At 38.9% G+C, this 22,421-nt stretch overlaps 1 protein-coding gene across 4 annotated transcripts in view; it reads right to left on the reverse strand.

The window, feature by feature from the left end:
• LOC149182083 (uncharacterized) overlaps nucleotides 1-22,421 on the reverse strand; it is a 355,894-nt gene that overhangs the window by 301,206 nt on the left and 32,267 nt on the right. For all 4 annotated transcript variants that reach the window (XM_089416738.1, XM_089416740.1, XM_089416741.1 and 1 more), the window contains one exon: nucleotides 9,694-9,756. In XM_089416738.1, the coding sequence (XP_089272864.1) occupies nucleotides 9,694-9,756 (63 nt within the window). The remainder of the gene's footprint in view (nucleotides 1-9,693; nucleotides 9,757-22,421) is intronic.

Below are 22,421 nucleotides of genomic sequence, written 5' to 3' on the forward strand. Positions count from 1 at the left end.
TCTTGATGTTCCCTTACAAGAAGAAGATGGTTATGTTCCAAGACATGACAACAAAATCAAAACTGATAATGCCTTCAGCAAAAGATCTTAAGGATATTTCGAAACTAATGTTTCAAGAGAATCCAGAAACAATATCAAAGAAGCAAAAAGAGCTTGAAGAAGTCATATCCAAAAAAAATAAGGAAAATTCATGTTTGAAAGAGCATAATCAAAAGTTACTTAACCAAGTAAGAAAATGTGAAGCTAAGAAACACCAATTAGAACAAGAAAAGGAAATTTCTGAAAAGAAGCTCAACAAAAATCTATCAGGAAAAGAAGAGGAAAGTCTATGTTTAAAGAACCTTAACCAAAGGTTATTAGAATAAATCAAGTGTTTAAAAACTGAGAAGCTTGAATACCAAAATAAAGTTGACTCGGAAAATGAGGAACTTTTATGTCTCAGAAACCATAATCGAAGTCTACTCACTCAAATTAAAAAACTTATTTCGATCTTCCTGCCAGCATGATGGTTTTCAAGTAAGGATGATAGCAAATCATTGGAAAATAAGTTAGAAGAACTTATCACGAAAGAAATGTCGAAGTCGTCAATCCAAGTTGAAGGTAAAGGAACGAATACTGATCCAGTGAATATCATAACTCAAGAAGAATGCAAACTAGTTGAAGCAAAGATGCACTTAGATGTTGCAGTTCAGATGATAAACACCCCAAGTGAAGATTTTGTAACCAACTCAACAACATCGTCACCTAAAGTAAATAAAAAAAAAAATCACACACTTAATAAGGGAAAATCAAACCAAAAAAGTTCCCTATCGGCATCCGAATCATGAGAGTAGACAACTCAACCATGCTACGTATCGGGACCATTCAGAACAGAAACAACAAACTGATGTTCCAAAGAAGAGTGATGTAACCTCAATCCAGTCCTATGATGACAAATCGTTACAAAATTCCAGTGATCAGAATATTCCACAGAAGATTAATCTAGGATGGTCTGATCCCTTCTCAGTGCAACAATTTTGTTTGTCACTTAGAAAATGATATCAACTTGTATCAATGAATATGATTGTTCCGAGACGAGAAGACGTTCGAACCCGAAGAAGAGATTCAGCGTTTTTCATCGACAAGCTTTGAGGACAAAGCTTTTTGAGGAGGAAGGCAATGTTATGAATAAATATATAGGAAATAATGTCAAATAATGTAAATGATAATAATCATAAATAATGATTAGTTAATTAATAATTAGGTTGAAGAGTCATGTCTAAATGAGACATGACTCTCCATGAAGAAACACCTGCTTGGTATATAAGCAAGCCTCTCACTCTCATTGTATTATCATTCTTATTCACACATTTAATATATAATATTTGTATCCTCGTGGGTATCTTGATTCTTTATATTCCAAGTCTTCTAGAGTAATTAATCTGGAGAAGGAACTTTCTTTGCTTCAAATTACAGGAATCTTGCTAATCAACTTAGTGTCGTTGAGTGACCAAATCATCAATCTAGGGGATGGAATATAGATTCTTGACTATCATTTTGTTCAAGGCTCTACAAGTAATAGAAAATCATCATGCCCCATCCTTCTTTTGGACTAGCACAATAGGGCTCCTACACAATGCAAAGATTGGTAGAAAGTGATCCTTTTGTCCTCATTCTCCAAAAGAGAGTATCTATATGCAAAGCCATCGAGTGGAGGGGCACCCAAAGTAAACCAATCCCATACATTACCCAACAACGCAGAGATACACTTGTAGGTGAGGCGAAGTTGTCTTTGTATTCTTCCAACAATCAATCTACCTTTCATTGCTACATAGAGGAACCCCTTGCAAAGGTCTTGGAGATCATTGAGTTTCCTCACGCATTCCAACCGAACCATGAAGAGCACAAATCTCCTAGTCTGGAAGACTATCTTCCTACACTGCTTAGTAGTCATTAGACAAACTACACAACTTCAGGATACATCTAGTATCCTATAGTATTGATCTCCCACAGTGACAATGACATTATGAGGCCCACGTCGTTAAATAGCATGACACATGCACAACTATAGTTGTCTTAAAAAAACATCACAAACTTCAAGCCCCTATGATGGATCAATTATTCTGCTCTACAACTCCATTATGTTGTGGGTTGTACGAAACGTTCAACTCCCTCTTGATTCCTACCTCCTTGCAAAAACTCTTAAATTGCTTGGAGGTATACTCTCTCGCATTGTCTAATCTCAAGACTTTGATCTTCTTCCCTATCTTGTTTTCAACTCAAGCTTTGAACTCTTGAAACCTGCTAAAAACCTTGTCCACAGTCTTTCATAAGTACATTCAAGCCTTGCAAGAGAAAGCATCAATAAAGGAAACATAATACATGACTTTTGTTATTGGCACCACTAGAATTGGTCCAAAAACATCTAAATGGACTAGGTATAGAGTCCCCTATTATGTCACTGTTATGCACAAAATGTTGAACAGATCCACCATGCAACCTGTACAAGTTACCTTCTCTAACCTCTATGACCTGAGTTATATCTAGGCTGGAACCTTTCAACCTAATGAGAACTTGTTGGTTCTTTAACTCCATTGCAAAGCCCTTATTCTCCATGATTGAAACTGAAAAAAAAAAAAACCCTTCTCGAGGCCTTGAACAAACAAGACATCAACAAAATCTAAAGAATTACATGACTAGAGCTGGAAGGGAATTGTTGATGATGCCAGCTACTAGGTACTTGGCATCATCAACAATCTCAACCCGTACTCCTGGGTATTGCCTCTTCACACTAGAAAACAATTGTCAGGTTGATTTCATATGTCGGGATGCCCCATTATCAAAACAACCATAGCAGAAAGACAAGATATCACTGAGAAATCCCTCTCGAACATGGCAACAAACTTGTTCATCTGAGCTTCTGCAAAGACTACTACCTACTTCTCTTGCTGCTTCCCATTAACCTTCTTCTTTGAGCACTGTGATGCATAATGACCATGCTTATGACAAATGAAAAGCTTGATTTTACTCAAGTCTTTCTTTCTTGGCTGTAAATTTGACTTCTCACTATTTCCCTTACCCTTACTAGGTCCTTTACCTCTGCCCTTATTTGACTCACCAAACAGAGCTAGGTTCTCATCACCACCCTTTTTGTTGGCCTTTAACTCCATTTGAGTCTCTTTCTAAATATAGCCATCCCAAAGCCTCTCAAAGTCAGGAAGGTATTTCCCAGCACAAATACCTTTAACAAATGGTTCCCATGAAGCTGTCCAATGTCAAACCATTCAGTGTCATGTTCACAAGCTCTGCACCTGCAACCTTCTCCCCACCTGTTGCAAGCTGATCATGAATCCATGTAATCTTCATAAGGTACCTAGTCAATATCTGATCTAATCGTTTCTATCGATCTGAGTTTGTTCTGCCATATCATCCTCCTGTTCATGTCCTAACTCTGAAAAAGGCTAACCAAGGCATCAAACATCTCCTTTGTCATATTCTTCTTGGATACATGAGGGATCAAATGGTCCTTTATGGCATCCAAAATCATCCGCTTGGCTTTCACTTCCTTTTTGTTGTAAGCTGTCATGTCCTATGGATCTGTAGGTGGAGTCACAACGTCCTTCACAACATCCCAGAGATCATTCTCTTCTAGTAAGATTATAACTCTAACGTGCCATACTAAAAAATTGGAGGCACCATCCATTCTACCCTCAAACTAGACGCCCACTGCTGCAATATCTGAAATTTATTGCACAAATTCTCCAATCAGAAAATAAAACTTCGAAATCCCCTTACTGTTGCTCCTTCCCTACAATATATTTAAAGATGCAAATCCCTGAGTATCTCAATCAGAAATCAAGCTCTGATACCAGATGACTAATTACCTTATGATCTCAATCAAACAAAATGGTTGTTGAAATTAATAAAACCTAAAATTATATTTCGGACCATAGCATCAATTAAACAATAGAATAGCTATAAATTACACAGTCAAAGCAAAAAAATAGCTTCACACACAGGTAATTACTCCTTCAAATCAACTTTTCATTGCTTCGAAAAACTCACAAGGAAACCTCCACACATTGCCCCAAAAAAATAGCACCACACAGTTACCAAAATCCCAAACTTGAGGTTTTGGAGGCTGCTTGAGAGGTACAACTGCTGAAAGAATGGAAACAACATTTCTCTGTTATACAAACAATACAACTATACATTATTGTTTTATGGATCCATACAACACTGCTTGCATTACCATATGACGTTGTGTCATTCATTGTATGAGACCACACATTGCCAGAAAACACCTCTTATTTGGCAGCCAGCACTCTCTCCCTCTATCTGTCACTCAACCTGCTCAACTGCTCATATCAATATGTGATGACAGCCTCTATCTTGCCCTATGATTATGCTTTTAGTGAACTTATTTTTGAGATTACTGCTAAATATAATTCACAATTTTAAACTCTACTCCTAATTACAAGACTCATTGTTTTAGTAAAGTGAATTACAAAAATAAAATTAGTTTGCCAAAAATAGAAATACTTTTTGAAAATATCTCAAACTACTTCTTGGATGTTCACACTAAGCATGTGCAGAAGTTCCTGTCTAGGCTATAATTATCTACAAAAATTTTATCATAAACTAAGATACAGAGACTTCTTTACTTGCTAGAAATTTACAAAAAAAACAAAAACAAAAACAAAACAAAACAAAAAAAAAAATATATATATATATATATATATATATATATATATATAGATATATATATTTCTGATTGTTATTTTATAGATTTCAATCAATTTTCAATACAAAAAATTATTTTCAGCATTACATTCACCTAGGAAACCTATTTTTGCATCGTAATTAGGCAAATTTTCAATTCTTCCATTTTGAAAAATTGCATGTTATTTTCTTTGTTAAACTAATTGTTATTTCAAGCAATTGATTTATTGCATAACTTCAATTCCCAGAATTGTTTGAGGCCTGAAGTTTGCATCTTAAGAGCATAATTTAGACTCAATTCATAAGGAATGCTTTCTGGAATTTGCATTTGAAAGTTTTTTTGAAAATATTCTGCATTTTACATCCTTATCTTAACACAAACTTATTTCCAGAATCGTATTTGCACATTTTACTTCGATGTATTTAACTTTACTTGCTCAACTCCTTTGTTTGTTTGCAAATCTGAAACATAGCTGCATTGCAATAATCATTAAACCTTCAAATCTAAAGAAAGACTAAGAATCTATTGCACACTATCTTAAACGAGAATTGAAACTTGGTTTGGAACCCTCACATACACCTTAACCACATTCGCATTTTTCCACACACCCCCACTTGAACTAATTGGACTTGAACTATTTTATAGGGACACCCCCCTAGAGTAGGAGAGGAACCAACCTAAAGAGAGTGGAAGCGCTACTGTGTTGACAGTGGGTAACCCTCTTAACTAACACCTTGTGCTTGGGACTTTTAAACAATAGGGGTGCTAGTGTTGAAATTCCCTTGCACCCTAGGTCTGGTCTATGTCTAAACTAGAACATAAACACACTGAAGATACTCAACTAAAAGCAATTTGCACAGCAGAATATATCAGTGGTGAAATCAATGGCAGTACACAAGATAACCCGATACAATGCTAATATACACAGTATACAACAACTAGAGCTTGAGGTCTAATCCTTCAGACCCTCATCTGCCCATAAATTCCGAGACAAATAACTTGACTTACATGTTGGTTGACCCTATTAGCAATCAGCCCTTTCAGTCCTCTTGTCCACTGCTCCTGGCTGTCCTTTGCCTCCAATCTTCACACAGTAGTCAGCTCCCTTTAGATCACTGTCAAACTGCTGCTCACAGGACAACACTTCCTTTTGTCCACTGTATTATGGCAGCATCAAATTTCTTGATGTTAGGTCCTTGATTTGCATAACAGACTTCTGTCCAGCTGATCTGGGCACTTGTTCTATCTGTGCCCCGCCCTAGCCAGGGCTCCTAGCTCACAGAACCACTTGCAGCCCTCTACAACAATCTCAATCAACTATTTAGGCTAGTGGTTACTCAGATATGTCCTCGGCTAGGTCTGTTCTAGCTCCAACAAACTCTCTGACCACTAGATCTGCCACTTTCTCAGCTGCAGGTAGCCTCTTCTAGGCCTGGCTGTCCCGTTCTAGGCTTGCAGCCTCCTCTGTTCTGTCTCCAGCCTCCTCTGACTGATCTCAGCCTCCTATTTATTTTCTTGGTTCTAAACCCACTCGTATGGGTCAAGACTCAAAACCCCCATATTTGGGCACTTTTGCACACAAACCTCCATTTTGTGGTTTTTCTCCACTTGGAAATACCTTATGAGCTACCAAAATTTCAACACTCCCTCTTAGTGGGGAAGGTATTTCCATCACTTCTTGAAATCTCCAGCACCATGACTTTCCTTGCATACCCATGATTGTCCTTGCATGAGTCATAACTTTCCCTCGCATGGCCATCACTGTCCTCACATCTACCACGTCTTCTTTTGTACTCGGCCAATATTTGTCTTGCATAGTGCATGACTGTCCTTGCATGCAACATGACTTTTCCTTGCATGCTCCATAATTGTCCTTGCATGGGCTACAACTTTCATTGCACCACCATGAGTGTCCCCGCAAGGTTCGTGATTGTCCTTGCGTGGGTTGAAAACTCCACTCTATCACTTGAGCTTGTAGGTTCAGACTTCCACTAGGTGGCTGACTTTCTTTTGTAGTCTCCCTTTGAAGCTAAACTCCCTCTAAGCCTACACAACCTCCACTGGCTCACTCTGTTTTCCTTCCTGGAAAGTGTTGCTACTGAACTTGTGTCCTATCAAGATCAGTCCCGAGCTGTGGTCGAACACTGGATCTAATCCACTCTAGACCATGCACATGAGTCCTCATCCTCCTGGGTCAAATACCTCATGTGCAGATTGCTCCACTGTCGGATGTGCAACTCCACAACCCAATGAAGTTACTAACTCACGATCAACCTACCATCCACACGAAGCGATCTCGTCCATGCCAAAGCACCTTCTCTGCTGAACCTCCTACTCCATGTCTAGGCAATACAACACTTCATGCAACAATTTCACAGCTCGAGCTGACTCCTCTGCACACTCTGATCCAACTGCCCTTCAAAGTAACTACGATACGATGTTGAAATTTCCTTGCACCCCAGGGCTGGTCTATGTCTAGACTAGAACATAAACACACTAAAGATACTCAACTAAAAGCACTTTGCACAGCGGAATATATCAACAGTGAAATCAATGACAGTACACAAGATATATAGGCCCAAAACTTGTTCTTAATAGTCCATCAATAAAACAATCATAGGGCTCTCGTACCATGGATCATGGCCCTTTAGATAACCATGATACAATGCTAGTATCCACAATATACAACAACTGGAGCTTGAGGTCTAATCCTTCAAACCCTCATCTGCCCATAAATACAGAGACAAATAACTTGACTTACTTGTTGGTTGAACCTCTTTAGTAATCAGACCTTTCAGTCCTCTTGTCCACTGTTCTTGGCTATCCATTGCCTCCAATCTTCACACAGCGATCAGCTCCCCTTAGATCACTATCAAACTGCTGCTCACAGAAGGACACTTCCTTTTGTCCACTGTATTGACAGCATCAAACTTCTTGCTGTTAGGCCCTTTGATTTGCATAACGGATTTCTCTCTAGCAAATTTGGGCACTTGTTCTATCTGCGCCTTGCCCTAGCCGAGGCTCCTAGCTCACATAACCACTCTTGCAGCCCTCCACAACACTCTCAGTCCACTATTTAAGGTAGTGTTTACTCAAATCTGTTCTCAGATAGGTCTGTTCTAGCTCCAACTGATCCTCGGCCCACTAGATCTACCACTTTCTCAGCTCTAAGTGGCCTCTTCTAGGCCTGGCTGTCCCATTCTAGGCTTGCATCCTCCTCTATGTTGTCTCCAGCCTCCTAATCTCGGCCTCCTCTGTTCTATCTAGTTACCCCGTGGTCTAACCCTCCTGATCTGCGGCAGGCATGCGGTCAATACTTCGACCCTCCTGTGACCAGTTCTGCAGCTTTTTGCAACCTTCTCTTATTGTCTCAGATCACACAGAACAGACCCTAGCCAGTTGCAGCTTCTTTAGGACAGACCCTCAGCTCACTTGGACAGATCCTTGACTCAGCTTCTCTAGAACAGATCTTCCAACTCAGCCTCCACTTGCTAGTTGTGGCTCTCCCTAGGGCAGATCTCTTGCTCACGGGATGACCTTGCACTTGAATGTTTTGGTCTCTCCACTGGCCTCTATTTTATACTTGATCATGGGGTGTGAAACCCCAACAGTCATGTCCCTTGGCCTTGCTCGCCAACCTGAGCCTACATACTCAAAAATTAGATTAAAATTTTAAATTTATTTTCTTGGCTCTAAACCCACTCCTTTGGGTCAAAACCCCTAGACATGGGTACTTTTTCCCACAAACCTCCATTTTGTCAGTTTTCTCCACTCCGAAATACCTTCTGAGCTACCCAAACTTCAACAGCTAGATATTGTTGTAACAAGGGGCAAACCCAAATAAGTAATGCGACAAACTTTATCAACACCTACCTATGAGATATCATTTTTTCCTCTCCCTTTTCACATTCCATCTTTCTTACTTTTGCAAACAAATACTGCAATGAGATGTAAATTGTTTGGTTACATATGCCAATTGGGCTTATGGATGTTTACTATTCTATTCTTTTTGTTTGGCATTTGGATCCAAGGAAAAATGTTTATCTTCCAATTCTCCCAATTTTATCAGCTTGTCTAGTTTAATATTGACTAATTAGGCACCAAAGGAAAATAAAAGTGACAGAACATCATATTTATTTTCCTTTTTTGTTTTGTTTATCTTGCTATGCTAGCTTAGTTTGATTATGTCAGATTTATCTGATTCTCCCCTTTGCTGATTACTTTGTACACAAATTCTCCATAGTTCACAATAAACAGTTCTTAAATAGTCAACTTTTAGACTGCCCTTCTTCATCCCTAGCATCTTCCTTTTCTTGATTTTAGCATAGCTAAGTTATGACTCTCTTCCTTATTCTAACCCTTTGCTCTCCGCTTAATGCTTATAGATTCCTTCGCCATCCCTTTACACAGTGTAGTAAGGTCAAAATCCTTAATCTTTTTCATCCATTGTGTCTACAAGACAAACCCCTAAGTTGCTAGGCCACGCTAGGTACATTAGATGAATTGAGTGGTCTTTCCCTAGGTAGAGTAGGTTAGTCTTTTCCTAGCCTCACTCTAATTAGTTAATAATACTTGAATAAATCAGACTAAGAATGTGACTAATTGTATTTGAAGCTTCAATAAAGAATTTTAGTTTCAAAGGTGATACATCTAAATTAACGCGAAATGTGAACAACCCCAGATGGCTCTCCAAGTAGATTAGGAGACAATTTATAAAAAAAAAATATGACAAAGTAGCTTATATATTAGAGGTGGAACTCGACTGCATTATTGAAGGTGAGAATCCCTGAAACATAGCTAGAATGGAATGAAACGATTATTGAGCTGGAAAAGAAAGTCTTTATCCCCAATTACTTAAGTAATCAACATTATGCATAATTTGATAAATAAATAAATAAAAACTTGCACCTGCTATGACTACCACCCACAATTGAGAGACAAGATAATGATTGTTCAATGCCCATATGGATTTCTGTATATAGCAAACTTACATAATTTTGAAGTTCCAAATTTGTCAACTGAAGTTCTGCCCTCAGATGTTCATTTTCTTGTATCTGACAACAAAACCAACATTTCAAGAGAATTTTAAAATTCAGCATCACCTTACATTTAATTTGAAGGTTAAACCCCAATAACTCTCCCCAAATACCCTCGCCAACAAAATCTATGCAGGTTCAGCAAATCCACAAATATTTCACCAACAAGAAGAATTCATGGTAACATATACAGTATATCATTTTCAGTGGTCTATCTGTATAATCAAAACAACACAGAAAATATTCTCTCGATTATATTGAAGCAAACAATGAAATTTGTTATACACTAACTCATTCCCTACTTTTGGAATTAAGTACTATAATGTAGTATGACCAAACATGTTCAAAACAAAACAACATGTGGGATTACAGCTTGTGTTCAATGGTAAGCAAGGATTTCATGTCCCTGCATTATCCATTCTGATAATCATATGGCAAGCCCTGCGTCAGTCCAATGGTATCTATGCATTAAGGTTGAGCCTACAGAATTTTGGAGGAAACCTTTTATGTTAACTTTACAAGATGTTTCAAATTATTGCTGTGTGGCAAGCATGCCCTTACCCTATCAGGGAACATTAGGATGCAGTGTAGCTAGCTTACATGAGGAAGATTCCATCAACTAAGAAGCCATAGAGGGTATTTGTTCTGCTAAACTAGTCCAGGACTTGCAGTTGGCCCCAACTTCTTGTAATGGCAAGATGACCTGCTGGCATGGGCAAGATGGTCCATGAAATGTGAAACATGTCACTTAGGATATCTGAACTTTAATGAGGCATATGAAACACCCCAGCCTTACCATCAAAGTTTCAAACCAAGCCCCTGTTGACATGATCTTATTTTCTAACCAATGCTGGGGGCCATTTCTTGAAGTTAAACGGTTGTGTAAGAACTAGTCAAAAGAGGCCATCAAGCATACTCATTGCACAATAGAAAAAGTTTGAAAATTCAGAGACTTTATCTTCTCTTCATTATATCATTATTGTGTTCTTTTCATCAAGACAATTACCAATATGCACAATAGAAGACAAGTGACACAGTATGTAGGCTTGTCAGCCAGGGCCAAAACCTCTCACCTCTTGAACGGAAAACCCGATCAAAATTCTTCTTATAGATCGTCAATTGACGAATACCAAGACCATGACAAAGACCCTTGACTCTAGCATCCTCCCAAGAAACTTGTCACTAACCTTGATGTTCTGCCTCTTCTCTGCCCTGACTTCCTTCTAGATCTCGAACTGCTCTCCTCGACTTCTAGAGAAACTCGACCTCTATCCTTCACACTGCTTCTTCTCGGCTTCCTCTAGAGAAACTCGGTCTCTAGGCTTTTACTGGTCTCTTCTAGAGAATCTCGGACTCTCTCTTGGTCACCCAGAGAATCTCGGTCTCTTAGGGTTACCCTAGAACATAAACCCTAGTCTCTATACTGCTTCTCTTCGGCCTCCTTTTGCGAAATTCTATACCCAATCAAACGTTACTTTAATGCAGCAATACATTTTCCTTCGATCTTCTCTTGATGCCTTTGGTCCTTCTTCTTTTGCACCCAAAACGAGTACCCCAGAAGAATCCTTCCTTCGTTGACCTCAGAAGAAACCTTCCTTCGCTATACCCAAAAGAATCTCTCCTTGACTATACCTAGAAGAATCCTCCTTCGCTATACCCAGAAGAATCCTTCCTATCCCTTCTTCGGACTAATGCTTTTTAGGCCTCTTTTTCGTACTTCTATTCACCGAATTGCTTGTCGAGTTCCCTTGTCTCTACGTCAGGTCGAGTGTGGCTATTTATACACCTCATCTCATGTCCCTTAGGCCGACATGATCACAAGTAGAAAGGCTGACTTCCTCTAGCAAGTACTTTCATCGTTGTAAGCCAACTTGAAGAGGATAAGTGACAACGTCTTGGAGGATACTTTACATAGACAAGTTTGACCTTTTACAATGTGTAACATGACTTCATTACATGACAATGACTCTATCATTTTATGACTAGATGACAAATAATTCTTAAAGACTCTCAATGGGAGTCTTGACTCAAAAATAAAATCTCTTGCTCATGAAACCCATGAAGCAAGCAATACAATAATTTTATTTTTCTTATTTACATCTCATTACATAAAATCATAATTACATGTCATTATGAAGACAGAACCTAGTTACACTTTTCAACATGTCCAAAATTTGTTGGAAAAACAAATTTGCAGTTTCTGGAGCATCAATAATTCAGATTCTGTTGCAAGGAACAAAAACAGCCATCTAGAAAATAAGACGAAGACGCAGACATTGAGTCATAAGCAACCATTGATAAATTCCATCAAGATAGATTCTCAAGGTCTGAAAGGAATACTCAAGGGCTAATATAACCCCAATTTTCCTATTGGAACTTGGAATGTTTGGGTTTGTTGTAGAATGAACACCTACAAAAATAATCTTCAATGATTTTATGCATAGATGTTCTTTGGGCATGTAATATTTTGATGACTCCAAAGTGTTCTCTATATAAGGATGAATGGCCTTCTCGTATCAAAAGCCCAATAGCAAGACCATTTCGAATTGTTGCCTCAAAATCTAGCAAGTCTTATGAGAGGCCTCACAAGGCATGAACTAGACCAAGGGACAACCACGAGCTGGAGGCCCATTGTCACCACAACATTCCACCCCCTGCTCCTTAGTGGAGTTTCACTGCAAGGGAGGCTTCCCAATATTGATCACCTAAAAGACATTTTGAGGCAATGGCTCAAAGGTGACGGTTGGCATAAGCTCAAGGAAGGCGCTTAGACTAAGAACTCGGCTCAATCCACTGAAACAAGGAACAACATGCTCTCCAAAAAACATATCAAGGGTACTTATAGCCTAGGGTTTGAGGAATAAGCTACAAAAGTGGCTCTCAAAAAGGTATAAGACCAAGAAAAAGGCTTTTGAAAAATATGTATGGTCAACAAAAGGAACCTCGAGCCTTCAACAAGCCCTGAGTAGAATCCTTAAAACTAGACTAGGGTTTTGTGGGATAAAATTGCTTAGAGTTAGTGATGTCAGCCTTACAGAGGATATTCCAAACATGGAAAAGGCTATATTTTGATGTTATAAGGTTCAATCCACAAGCAAAGCCTCACATCAAGCCAACAAATTAGCCCTAGTTGAGTTCAGAACTTCAGCCCTATGCCATAGCCCTAGCGGCGTGCCTTTAAGGGTCAAAATTGAGAGAAGGGGAGAAAAATAAAGTTGTAATGATTTTGATCATATATGTGGAAGCTAATGCCTAATTCTTGGGTGGTGGAGCCTAAGGGAAATTTACTATGGAGATATGAAACCCTAGAAGGGAGCAAGGGGAAAACCCTAATTTTCCAGTTTTGAAACCCTAGCAATCACTCAATGAGGGGATGAGATCAAGAGGAGAGCTCTCTAAGAGGTCATCGAGGGATGTCACCAACCTCATAGTGTTAAAATTGGCAACTAGGGCCAAACTCCATGTGCGTCATCTTATTAATGGCAACTGATATTTTTCTTGGATCCCTCTCATCGAGAGGTGTAGGATTGATCTAAAGATCATCCGATTCCGATAAGTATTCATAGAGTTATGAATTTATTTGTGTTATAAGATAATTCGTCAAGGTCGGCCAGCAACCAAATAAACCCCACTTGTGCTCAACGTTTTAGTATAAAAAGAGGTGGCTTGCAAGTCATTTGCACACACTCTTCTTGTGATCTCTTCCTCTCCACTTATCTTTGGGTTTTGGTGGGAGGAGAGATCCTAAGAGTATACGCTGGCCTAAGTCTTATGATGCCCTAGCCACAGTAAGGAGGATGCCCTAGCAACAGTCTGGTCGCAGTCAAAGGGAATATGTCATGCCCTAATCCGCATTCTGAGAGAGACCTTAACGCTGTCATGGAGGAGAGAAGAAGTCTAAACGTTGACCTGAAGGGAGATGCCCTAACTACTGTTCTATACAAGATCAAGGCACAGTCAAAAGAGAAGGCTCTACGCAATCAAGGAGGGAGCTCTATCCGCAGTTAAGGGTGACCCTAATTCACTGTTAAGACGCCCTTATACGCTGTCCTAAGGTGCCTAATCCGCAGTCTGTTGAGCCCTTATTCACAACTAAACAGTGATCCTATTCCGCTGCAACTGGGCCCTAATACGCAGCTAAGAGGAGGTTCTATACACAACTAATATAGGCCCTAATCCGCGGTTAGGAAAGGTCCTAATATGCTATCCAAGAGATACTTATACGCAGTCCAGAAGGAGCCTTAATATGTTGTTAATGAAGGCCCTAATACGCTGCCTGAAGCAGCGCTTATCCACAGTCCTAAGGGAGCATTCATCCACTGTCAATGAAGCAACAAAGGTAGCCCTATAACGCAACAAGGAAATGTCTTATCACAACATTAAGATGCATGTTTGTTGTAGGTGACTGTGTGATAAAGGAAGCATATATAGACATGCCTTAAGGACTGTTTGATAAGCCATAGTTATACAATAAAGGAAAGTGTTGAAGTCTGCTCCTTAGTTTTGATGCGCTAATGATGTTTATGTAACTGTTTTGAGGACATTTACTTCATAATTGCTCTGTGCTAGGCCATAGGCCATAGCATCATAGCAAGGGTTTCTTAGTGACTGCGTGGAGAGTTGTTAAATGCTACAGCTAGGCCAAGTTTGAAGAAAGGAGGACGCAGGTCTGTGTGGGCAGTTTTAAGGTAATGGAAAAAGTTGTTTTGGTTGGCTGTAGGTGACAGTTAGTGCAGCAGCATGACGACAGTATGTACAGCAGCATGTATAGGTACAACTTTAACGATTGCAACATAGTGGAGGCAGTGTGTACAGCAGCATGTACGGGTACAACTGTGAGTGGTGCAGCATAGTGCATCATGATGGGTACAACCATGACTGGTTGCATCTCAGTGACAAAAGAAGCTAAGTGAATGGGTGCAGCGCGGTGACGAGTGCAGCATGATGATGAGGTGCAGCACAGTGAGGTGCAATATGGTGATGGAGTCACCTTAAAGGTTTTGTTGGAGCAGTCTGCCTTCACCTAAGTTCAAATCAGCTATCTCATGTGACATCTTCTTAGAGAAGATCTCTGCTCTTATTTTGATAAGTCAAAATGTTGACTTCTGATGTATATGTACTATCTTTCTCTTTGTTGAACTATTGAAGAACATATAAAAAGAATTGACCAAGGGTTTCCCCACATTGGAGTTTGTCCCTGGCTAGCGCCACATCTTGTGTCCTCTTGTCTTGGCTGTCTTCTGTGATTTATGTTTATGTTTCTATCTGCAATTTACTTTAATGTTGATGTGATTGCTAATCTACAAAAGATATTGAGCTAAATGTGAAAATTGAAATAAATTGCTCTAGCATAGAACATACCTAAAATTTAACACATAGCAACTCCATGCTACCAAATCCAGCAGGGGTGTCACCATGTCATTTGCTCAAGTCATCATAAGGCCCAATGCTTTAACATAAGTGGGCAATGTTGCATCTACTAAGTCATCAATCTCTCTAAAAGGCATGGGTACCTATGGAGTGGGTGCCCTCGAGGCTTATGTTGTTGTGGACCACCTAATAAGACCAACATGAACTCCAGTGAAAGCAACCATCCATTAGAGAATTAGATCATATGAGCATCTAAGTGGACCAAACTTGTATGTTGAGGGCATATTAATACCTCAAACTCAGATCAGCTTCCAATATCTAACTAGACCAAGTCCCACAAAGGTGGTCCCTACCTTGATAGAGGTGGCTAATGGTCAACCCTAATAGGTGCTTCCAATGCCTAAGAGGAGGTGGTGTTTCCAAGGTCAACCCCTCAATCAATAGGTACAGTGTAATTGGGTGGCAATGTAGGGGAAAAGGCTTCAAAGCAAAATACCATGATCAAGGGAACTAGCAAATGGGAGTCAACATCATGAGTGTATAGATGTAATGGAGGGAGCAATTGTGGAGACATGAGTTGCCCTACTAGGCCTGCTTTTTCCACCCCTGTTGTCCATGAAAATGCACACCCAGAAATGTGGGAAAAATCCTCAACCCCACAAGGTGTATGCTTTGTGGCAACGCTCAGAGAAGGGGTTGTCACCTTATCCCAACCCTCTTCATTTAGACTCACTCCTAGCTAAGTCAAACTCGAAAGGAAAACTTGTTAAGGATAACAAGGTCTAGGAGATGATTAGTGAATTAATTAGGCGGACTTGATATATAACTTGAAAAATAAACAGATTGAATGCAAGCATAAATGTTTATGAGCATATAAACATCAACAATATAGATAAATCAAGCGGTCTTGGAAAAACCCTCAATTCCTTCAACTTAGTAAGGACTAGTAGGTGGTTGCAAGAAGGCTAGGATGAGGAAGCAAAGGCTTCATTAATGATACCTACCCAGGAAAATGCACACCCATAAATGTGGGAAAAATCCTCAACCCCACAAGGTGTATGCTTTGTGGCAACGCTCAGAGAAGGGGTTGTCACCTTATCCCAACCCTCTTCATTTAGACTCACTCCTAGCTAAGTCAAACTCGAAAGGAAAACTTGTTAAGGATAACAAGGTCTAGGAGATAATTAGTGAATTAATTAGGCAGACTTGAAATATAACTTGAAAAATAAACAAATTGATTAGCAAGCATAAATGTTTATGAGCATATAAACATCAACAATATAGATAAATCAATGATATTCAACAAGATACAAGTTGTGATTAGACTAGCGCCAAATATACTTGCAAGAAATATATGCTCAAAATGAAATTATGGTACTTGCAACAAGATGAAATTTTCAAGTTATAACATGTTGCAAAAAATAGAAAATTGCAAAACAAAGGTTAGCGAGTCAAAACCACAATAGATTGTATATGAATTTGAGATATGAGCACCAAGATGAAAATAGATCTTGCAATAGAATAAAGCTTGTACTTAAAGAGAGATGCTCAAGTATGATATAACATTTAAAGAACAATTAACATGAGCATGAAAATAAAATAGACAAATACAAGAATATGAAATGCTTGCAAATAAATGATAAGCTCACAATCCAAATTGTACAATAACCAATTGTGTGCAAAAAATGAAACAAAGTTACAAGTGAAGTGTGTGAAATCAAGCGCTCTTGGAAAACCCTCAATTCCATCAACTTGGTAAGGACTGGTAGGTGGTTGCAAGAAGGCTATCATGAGGAAGCAATGGCTTCATTAATGATACCTACCTAGGACTTCAAGACAATTTGCATGCCTTCATTCCTACAAGGGACTAAGCCACACAAGAGAACTATGAGGTCATGTGTTTTAACCTTTCATCCAAACTCAAATCTAGGGAGATTGAATAATAGTTGAGGAAGTTTCCTAAATGTCTATCAACCAAGCTTATGCTTGGAGGTGAATTTTAGAGAAATAAAAAATGTGAGTTAGAAGCTAAGTTAATACAATTGCTTCAAATGAGATTGACAATTAAAGTGATATGCTTCAAATATCTTAAGAATATCAATAGAGAAATACCATTCCACTTAAATGATCAAATAAGAAAATAGTCAAATGGATTTAGAATGTGTAAATGCTCAATGAAGCAAATGTGAATTACTTAATGAAGGAAAAAAAAATTAGATCAAGAGGCTAATAAAACTACTTCAATGAACAATGTCAATTAGATCAAGTAGTTGATGAAGCTACTCAACGAAACAAAAGTGAATTATTTCAAAAATGATGAAAATTACTTGCAAAAATGAAAATTAGAGATTAAATCTAGCAATTAGATTATGCAATGAGCAAAAAAATAAACTAAGCTAACAATGCAAAAGTAAGGAAACTAGCTAAATGCAAAACAAGAAGCAATCATCCAAAGGATTCTCTTACCTAATGAGGAGATGAGATACCAAGGGGAAAAACCCCAAGCTCCCTCAAGAAAAAATTCTTTTATTATTATTACAAGTGAAACCCTCTTATAGAGAAGTGAGGGTTCAAGATCTTGAGGAGGGTTTACAAAATAGAGCTTCAAGAGCAAATACCCTTCCTTAAGATAGCAAATGAGAAATATTTACAATGATCATGGCAAAATTTACAGTAAATATTTCCTTAAATGAAACGATTTATTTCCTCCAAAAGATCCTCGCTCAAGCCTTGACATCAAGGGTTTCTAGAGGAACGATTTGCGCACAAGAGGGAGAGAAACCCTCTTCTTAGATCCACAAACAAGGGTATGGACGACCTAAAAAGAAACTATATATTTATGGATTCCCAAGCCTTCAAATCGAGATCCCCTTCAATTTGTTTTTAAAAGCCCTAGTCCTCTAGCCTCCACAAGATAAATCTGCACAAGAGAGAGAGATGAAGGTGGTGGCTTGATCCACGAACTAGGGTAGGTTTTAGCTTCCAAAATGTTTGTCTCCTTGATCTTCAAGCATCCACCTACAAAAATTTTAGGAAAAATCTCCAAGCCAAACCCTTAATCTTCCTTCAGATCTACGTAAGCATAGAAAAGAAGATCCAAATATATACAAGAGGAATATATGATTTATATACAAGAGAAATATATGTACAAAATGGTTAGAATATATACATAAAAAATACAAGTGCTAACCCAAAGAGTATGAGGACACCTTTGCTCTTGGGCAAGCAAGTAATAAGCTCTCAAAAAGCTAGATTATTCATTTAAAGTGCATATATAAAGAAGTAGATCTTAGAATTGATAATATTTGCAAGCTATGGCAAGGAAACTCCCTCAAAAAAATCGTTCGATAAGCCCTTGAGAGAAATCGATATGGGTTCTTCCACTTCTATCCCTTGAGAGTTGGTTCGTTCAACCAAAAACTTACCCAATGCTCAAGATCTGCGTGAGAAAATTGTAGATCCCTACACACTTCAAAATATATTGGATCCACAAGGGATTGGACTACACAATGAAGAATAAGGCTAGGGGCTCAACCAAAAACCCACTAGTGCTTCTAGATCTAGAGTGATCCTCCAATCCAAAAAATTGCACAAAATAGCCTGTATAAATTAATCCACAAAATGGCATATGAAGCTAACAAATTATAGATCAGATTGTGTTAGAGCATTAAGTACAAATAGATCTGGAAAAAAATTACCATAGAAGCAAAAGAATAATACCACAAAGCATGTGCCCCCAAAGTCTTTCTTTATTAGACCAGAAAATTCCAATACAAAAATCTTGCAGAGCTTCGCTTAGCCACATAGCTCGATTTTTTTATAATGTCTTATAATGAGGAGCCAAGACTACAATTTATAGAAAAAATATGGGAGATGATCCCTCGTCAAGTGAAAATGTCTTGGTCCTTTGAGGAAACGGCTAGATCCAAGAAAATAAAATCTTAACCCTTAATGACCCTACGAGATCTCAAGGAAGGAGAGTCATTTTGCAACAAATGGTACTCGGTTGAGGTGGAAATTGAATGCTAGAGTGCTCTGGACCACTTTAAAATTTATCTCAATTCACATCTTGACAAAAAACCCATCGAATCTTTGGAAATGAATTATCCTCCTTTTGAAATGTGTTTTTTGGACTAGTCATTGAGCCTTTGGACCATCGAATTTTTCTTGGTGGTTAACTTGCTCGATTTGTGGAGGCTTCATCACTTTTTAACTTGACTTCAATTCTTGGGAAAGTCCACTTCCTTTTTTATTCATTTTCCACTAGGAGGGAATTTTTATTTTTCTCTCATTTTATTTTCCGGCTAATTATTTGTCAATTTCTGCCAAAATTTGGAAAATATGAATTTGGAGGGCTAAATACACATTTTTTGACCCTCAAAGCGTGTCTAAATAGAAAGTTGAGGTGTAGAAGTCTAGTTTTGAGTAGAAGTCTAGTATGGTAGGACTCACCTAAGACTCTACCATCAAGTTGCACTCTAGCTTTTGGGTATATCTGGGAGAAAAACTTAATTCATTACAAGTGTTGAAAAACACAATAATGAGCTAAGGAAAATAAGCTCCCTAGAGTGAACTCACTTGTTATTAAAGTCCTAAGCTACCTAGGCCTTTTACACGACTGTTTTTCATCATACTAGAATCATTTTTACAATATTCTCATAGAGATGCGGAATCTGATCAACAAACTGTTGAAATTTGGTACCAGAGGACAGTTGGTTCCCTCAGGCTTTGATCTTTGGCCTAGGGAAAAGTGTCCAAAAGAATTTAATTTTTCTCCTAAAGTAACTTTATAATTTTTATAAAGTCAAATTTAATTTAAAAGTGACTTTAAGTGATAAAGTTACTAAAGTCTAATTTTAAAGTGACTTTAATAAAGTCAATGTAAAATTAGAAGTGAAAAGTGACTTTGGAAATAAATGACTAAGTGGGTCTTTATTAAAGTGGGATGAATTAAAAAATAGAAAGTGAGATTTAAATGAGCATTTAATCTCAGCCCTAGATCTCAATCTATTTCAGCCATTGGATTTAGGGATCACCCAAAAGTCACTTAGGGTTAGATTAAAGGAGGAAAAGGAGGAAAAGGTCATTCATTCTTTCATGAGCAGATTGGGAGAAGGAGAGCAAGAGAGCAAGGGAGATTTCTGGACAGGGAGGAGAAGGAGGCAGCAGCTTGGCACACATTCCAAGGCAGCATTCCAGCAAGTCCATACCGCTGAGTTAGCATACAGTGAAAGATAGATTTTTGGGCACGATTTTCAAGGAGGCCATATAGCAATTTGCACAGAAATCGAGGAGCAAAAATCTGAGTTTGCTGGCACGATTTTCAGGGAGGCTATACAACTGATTTTCAAGGAGGCCGTACAGTAGTTTTAGGCATAGAAATCGAGGAAATCTTACAGCAGAATTTCTGGCAGCTTGCACACTTTTCTAAGCAGGTCGTACAGCAGAATTTAAGGCTGAAAATTGGCACAGAAATCGAGGAGGCCATACAGCATTTATTGTTGTTCAGATTTTGCTGTTTGCAAGTTTTTCCAGTTGGCTGTGAGGCACGGAAAACGAGATAAGTTGTAAAATTTGCTTGTTGATTTTTTCTACTGAATATTTCTCACTGTAAAAGGCATTTTTCAGAAATAAGAAAAAGCTCTCGAACTGGTTTTTCCCAAGAGTTGTAGGTGTTTTTCCAGGGTCACGTTGACCAAAAATCACTGTGTTTAAATGAGTTAAATGGCTGTTTGTATGTGTTGATTTTTATATTTCTGCATTTTCCAGCATTCTGTAAAATTTCCAGAATTTGTGTTTTCAGCTAAAATTTATTTTCTAGTGTTGAATGTATGGATATGGGATGGGCATTTAACTATTTTGGAGAAATAAAGTGAAACTGAAAACCGGGGTGGAAAATGAGAAATTTCTACATGGTATCGGAGCTTGAGTGCTAAAGTGCAGTTTGGAATAGCAAGGAGGAAAATTACAGCGTGCTGATTTTTCACTCAGAAAATTCCAGCAAGCTGATTTTTCACAAACAGCAGTTTTATCTTTACTACAGCAGTGCTATTTTTCAGTTTTAAGACAGCAGGATGTCATTGGGATTGAGGGTGGAGGATAGGTTGGATGGGCATACAAATTACAGTGTTTGGAAGGAGAGAATGCAAAGCATCTTTGAGGAGGCAGAAGTCTGGGACATCATGGTGCATACCACACAAAACCCTGTTGTTGTGCCTACTGATGCTACTCAGTTGGCTGAGTATAATAAAAAGAACAACAAGGGTAAGAGACTGATTCTAGACGGAGTCAAAGACCATTGCATTCCTCATGTGAGAGGAAAGAGAAATGCCCATGAAATGTGGACAGCATTGTCCAATCTCTACCAGAGTACCAATGAGAACCGGAAAATGGTCCTGAAGGAGAAGCCGAAGACCATTAAGATGGGTAATGACAGTGCAGCTGGATATCTCACAAAGATTACTAATGTGAGAGATGAGTTGGCAGCAGTTGGAGAGGACATTCCACCCACTGAGTTGGTGCGGATTGCAGTGAATGGCCTTCCCCATTCATGGATGAACTTCGCTGATGGGGTTTGTGCACGTGAGACCCTTCCCACATGGGAGAGGTTTTGAGATGATTGCATTCAAATAGAGATCAGGAAAGGTCAGCTTGGGGCAGCCAAGCCAATTGAGCAGGATGAGAATGTAGCACTGTCGGCAGGAGGCAAGAAAGGCAAAGGGAAGAAGCAGGCTTCCACAAGCAATGGTGGGGGCAAAGGCAAAGTTAAAGGTAAACAGGGTAACACACAGAAGGACTATTCCAAGGTGATGTGTTGGAATTGTCAAAAGATGGGACACTATGCAGTTGTGTGTCCGGAGAAGAAGAAGAAGGGGAAGAACCAGAGCGTAGCAGCTTCAGCAAAGGTTGAGGACTTTGCAGTTCATTTTGACCGGGAGTTTGGGTTCACTGCGTATGAGTCCTCTAGTGCAGGATCACCTGCCACACAAGTTCAGAGGGAGCATGCTTTTCCCTCGATTAGCGGAGCATCTTCGGGTATCTGGTATGTGGACAGTGGGGCTTCACGTCACATGACAGGAGTCCGTGAGTACTTCTCAGAGCTTTCAGAGAGTGGCACTGATATAGAGGTAGTACTCGGTGATGACAGAGTTGTTAGAGCAATCGGTGTGGGGACACTGACATTTCAGAGGGAGTCCAAACCTCCCTTGAAGGTGTCAGATGTTCTTTATGTGCCAGGGATGAGGAAGAGCCTCATATCCGTCTCAGCTTTGGAGGACAGAGGATATGAGGTACTGTTCAGGGGAGGACAGGTG

The sequence above is a fragment of the Pinus tabuliformis genome, chromosome 3_2, assembly GCF_031772625.1.
Source record: "Pinus tabuliformis cultivar Carrire ecotype Pingquan chromosome 3_2, CPIR1, whole genome shotgun sequence".
Taxonomy (NCBI): domain Eukaryota; kingdom Viridiplantae; phylum Streptophyta; class Pinopsida; order Pinales; family Pinaceae; genus Pinus; species Pinus tabuliformis.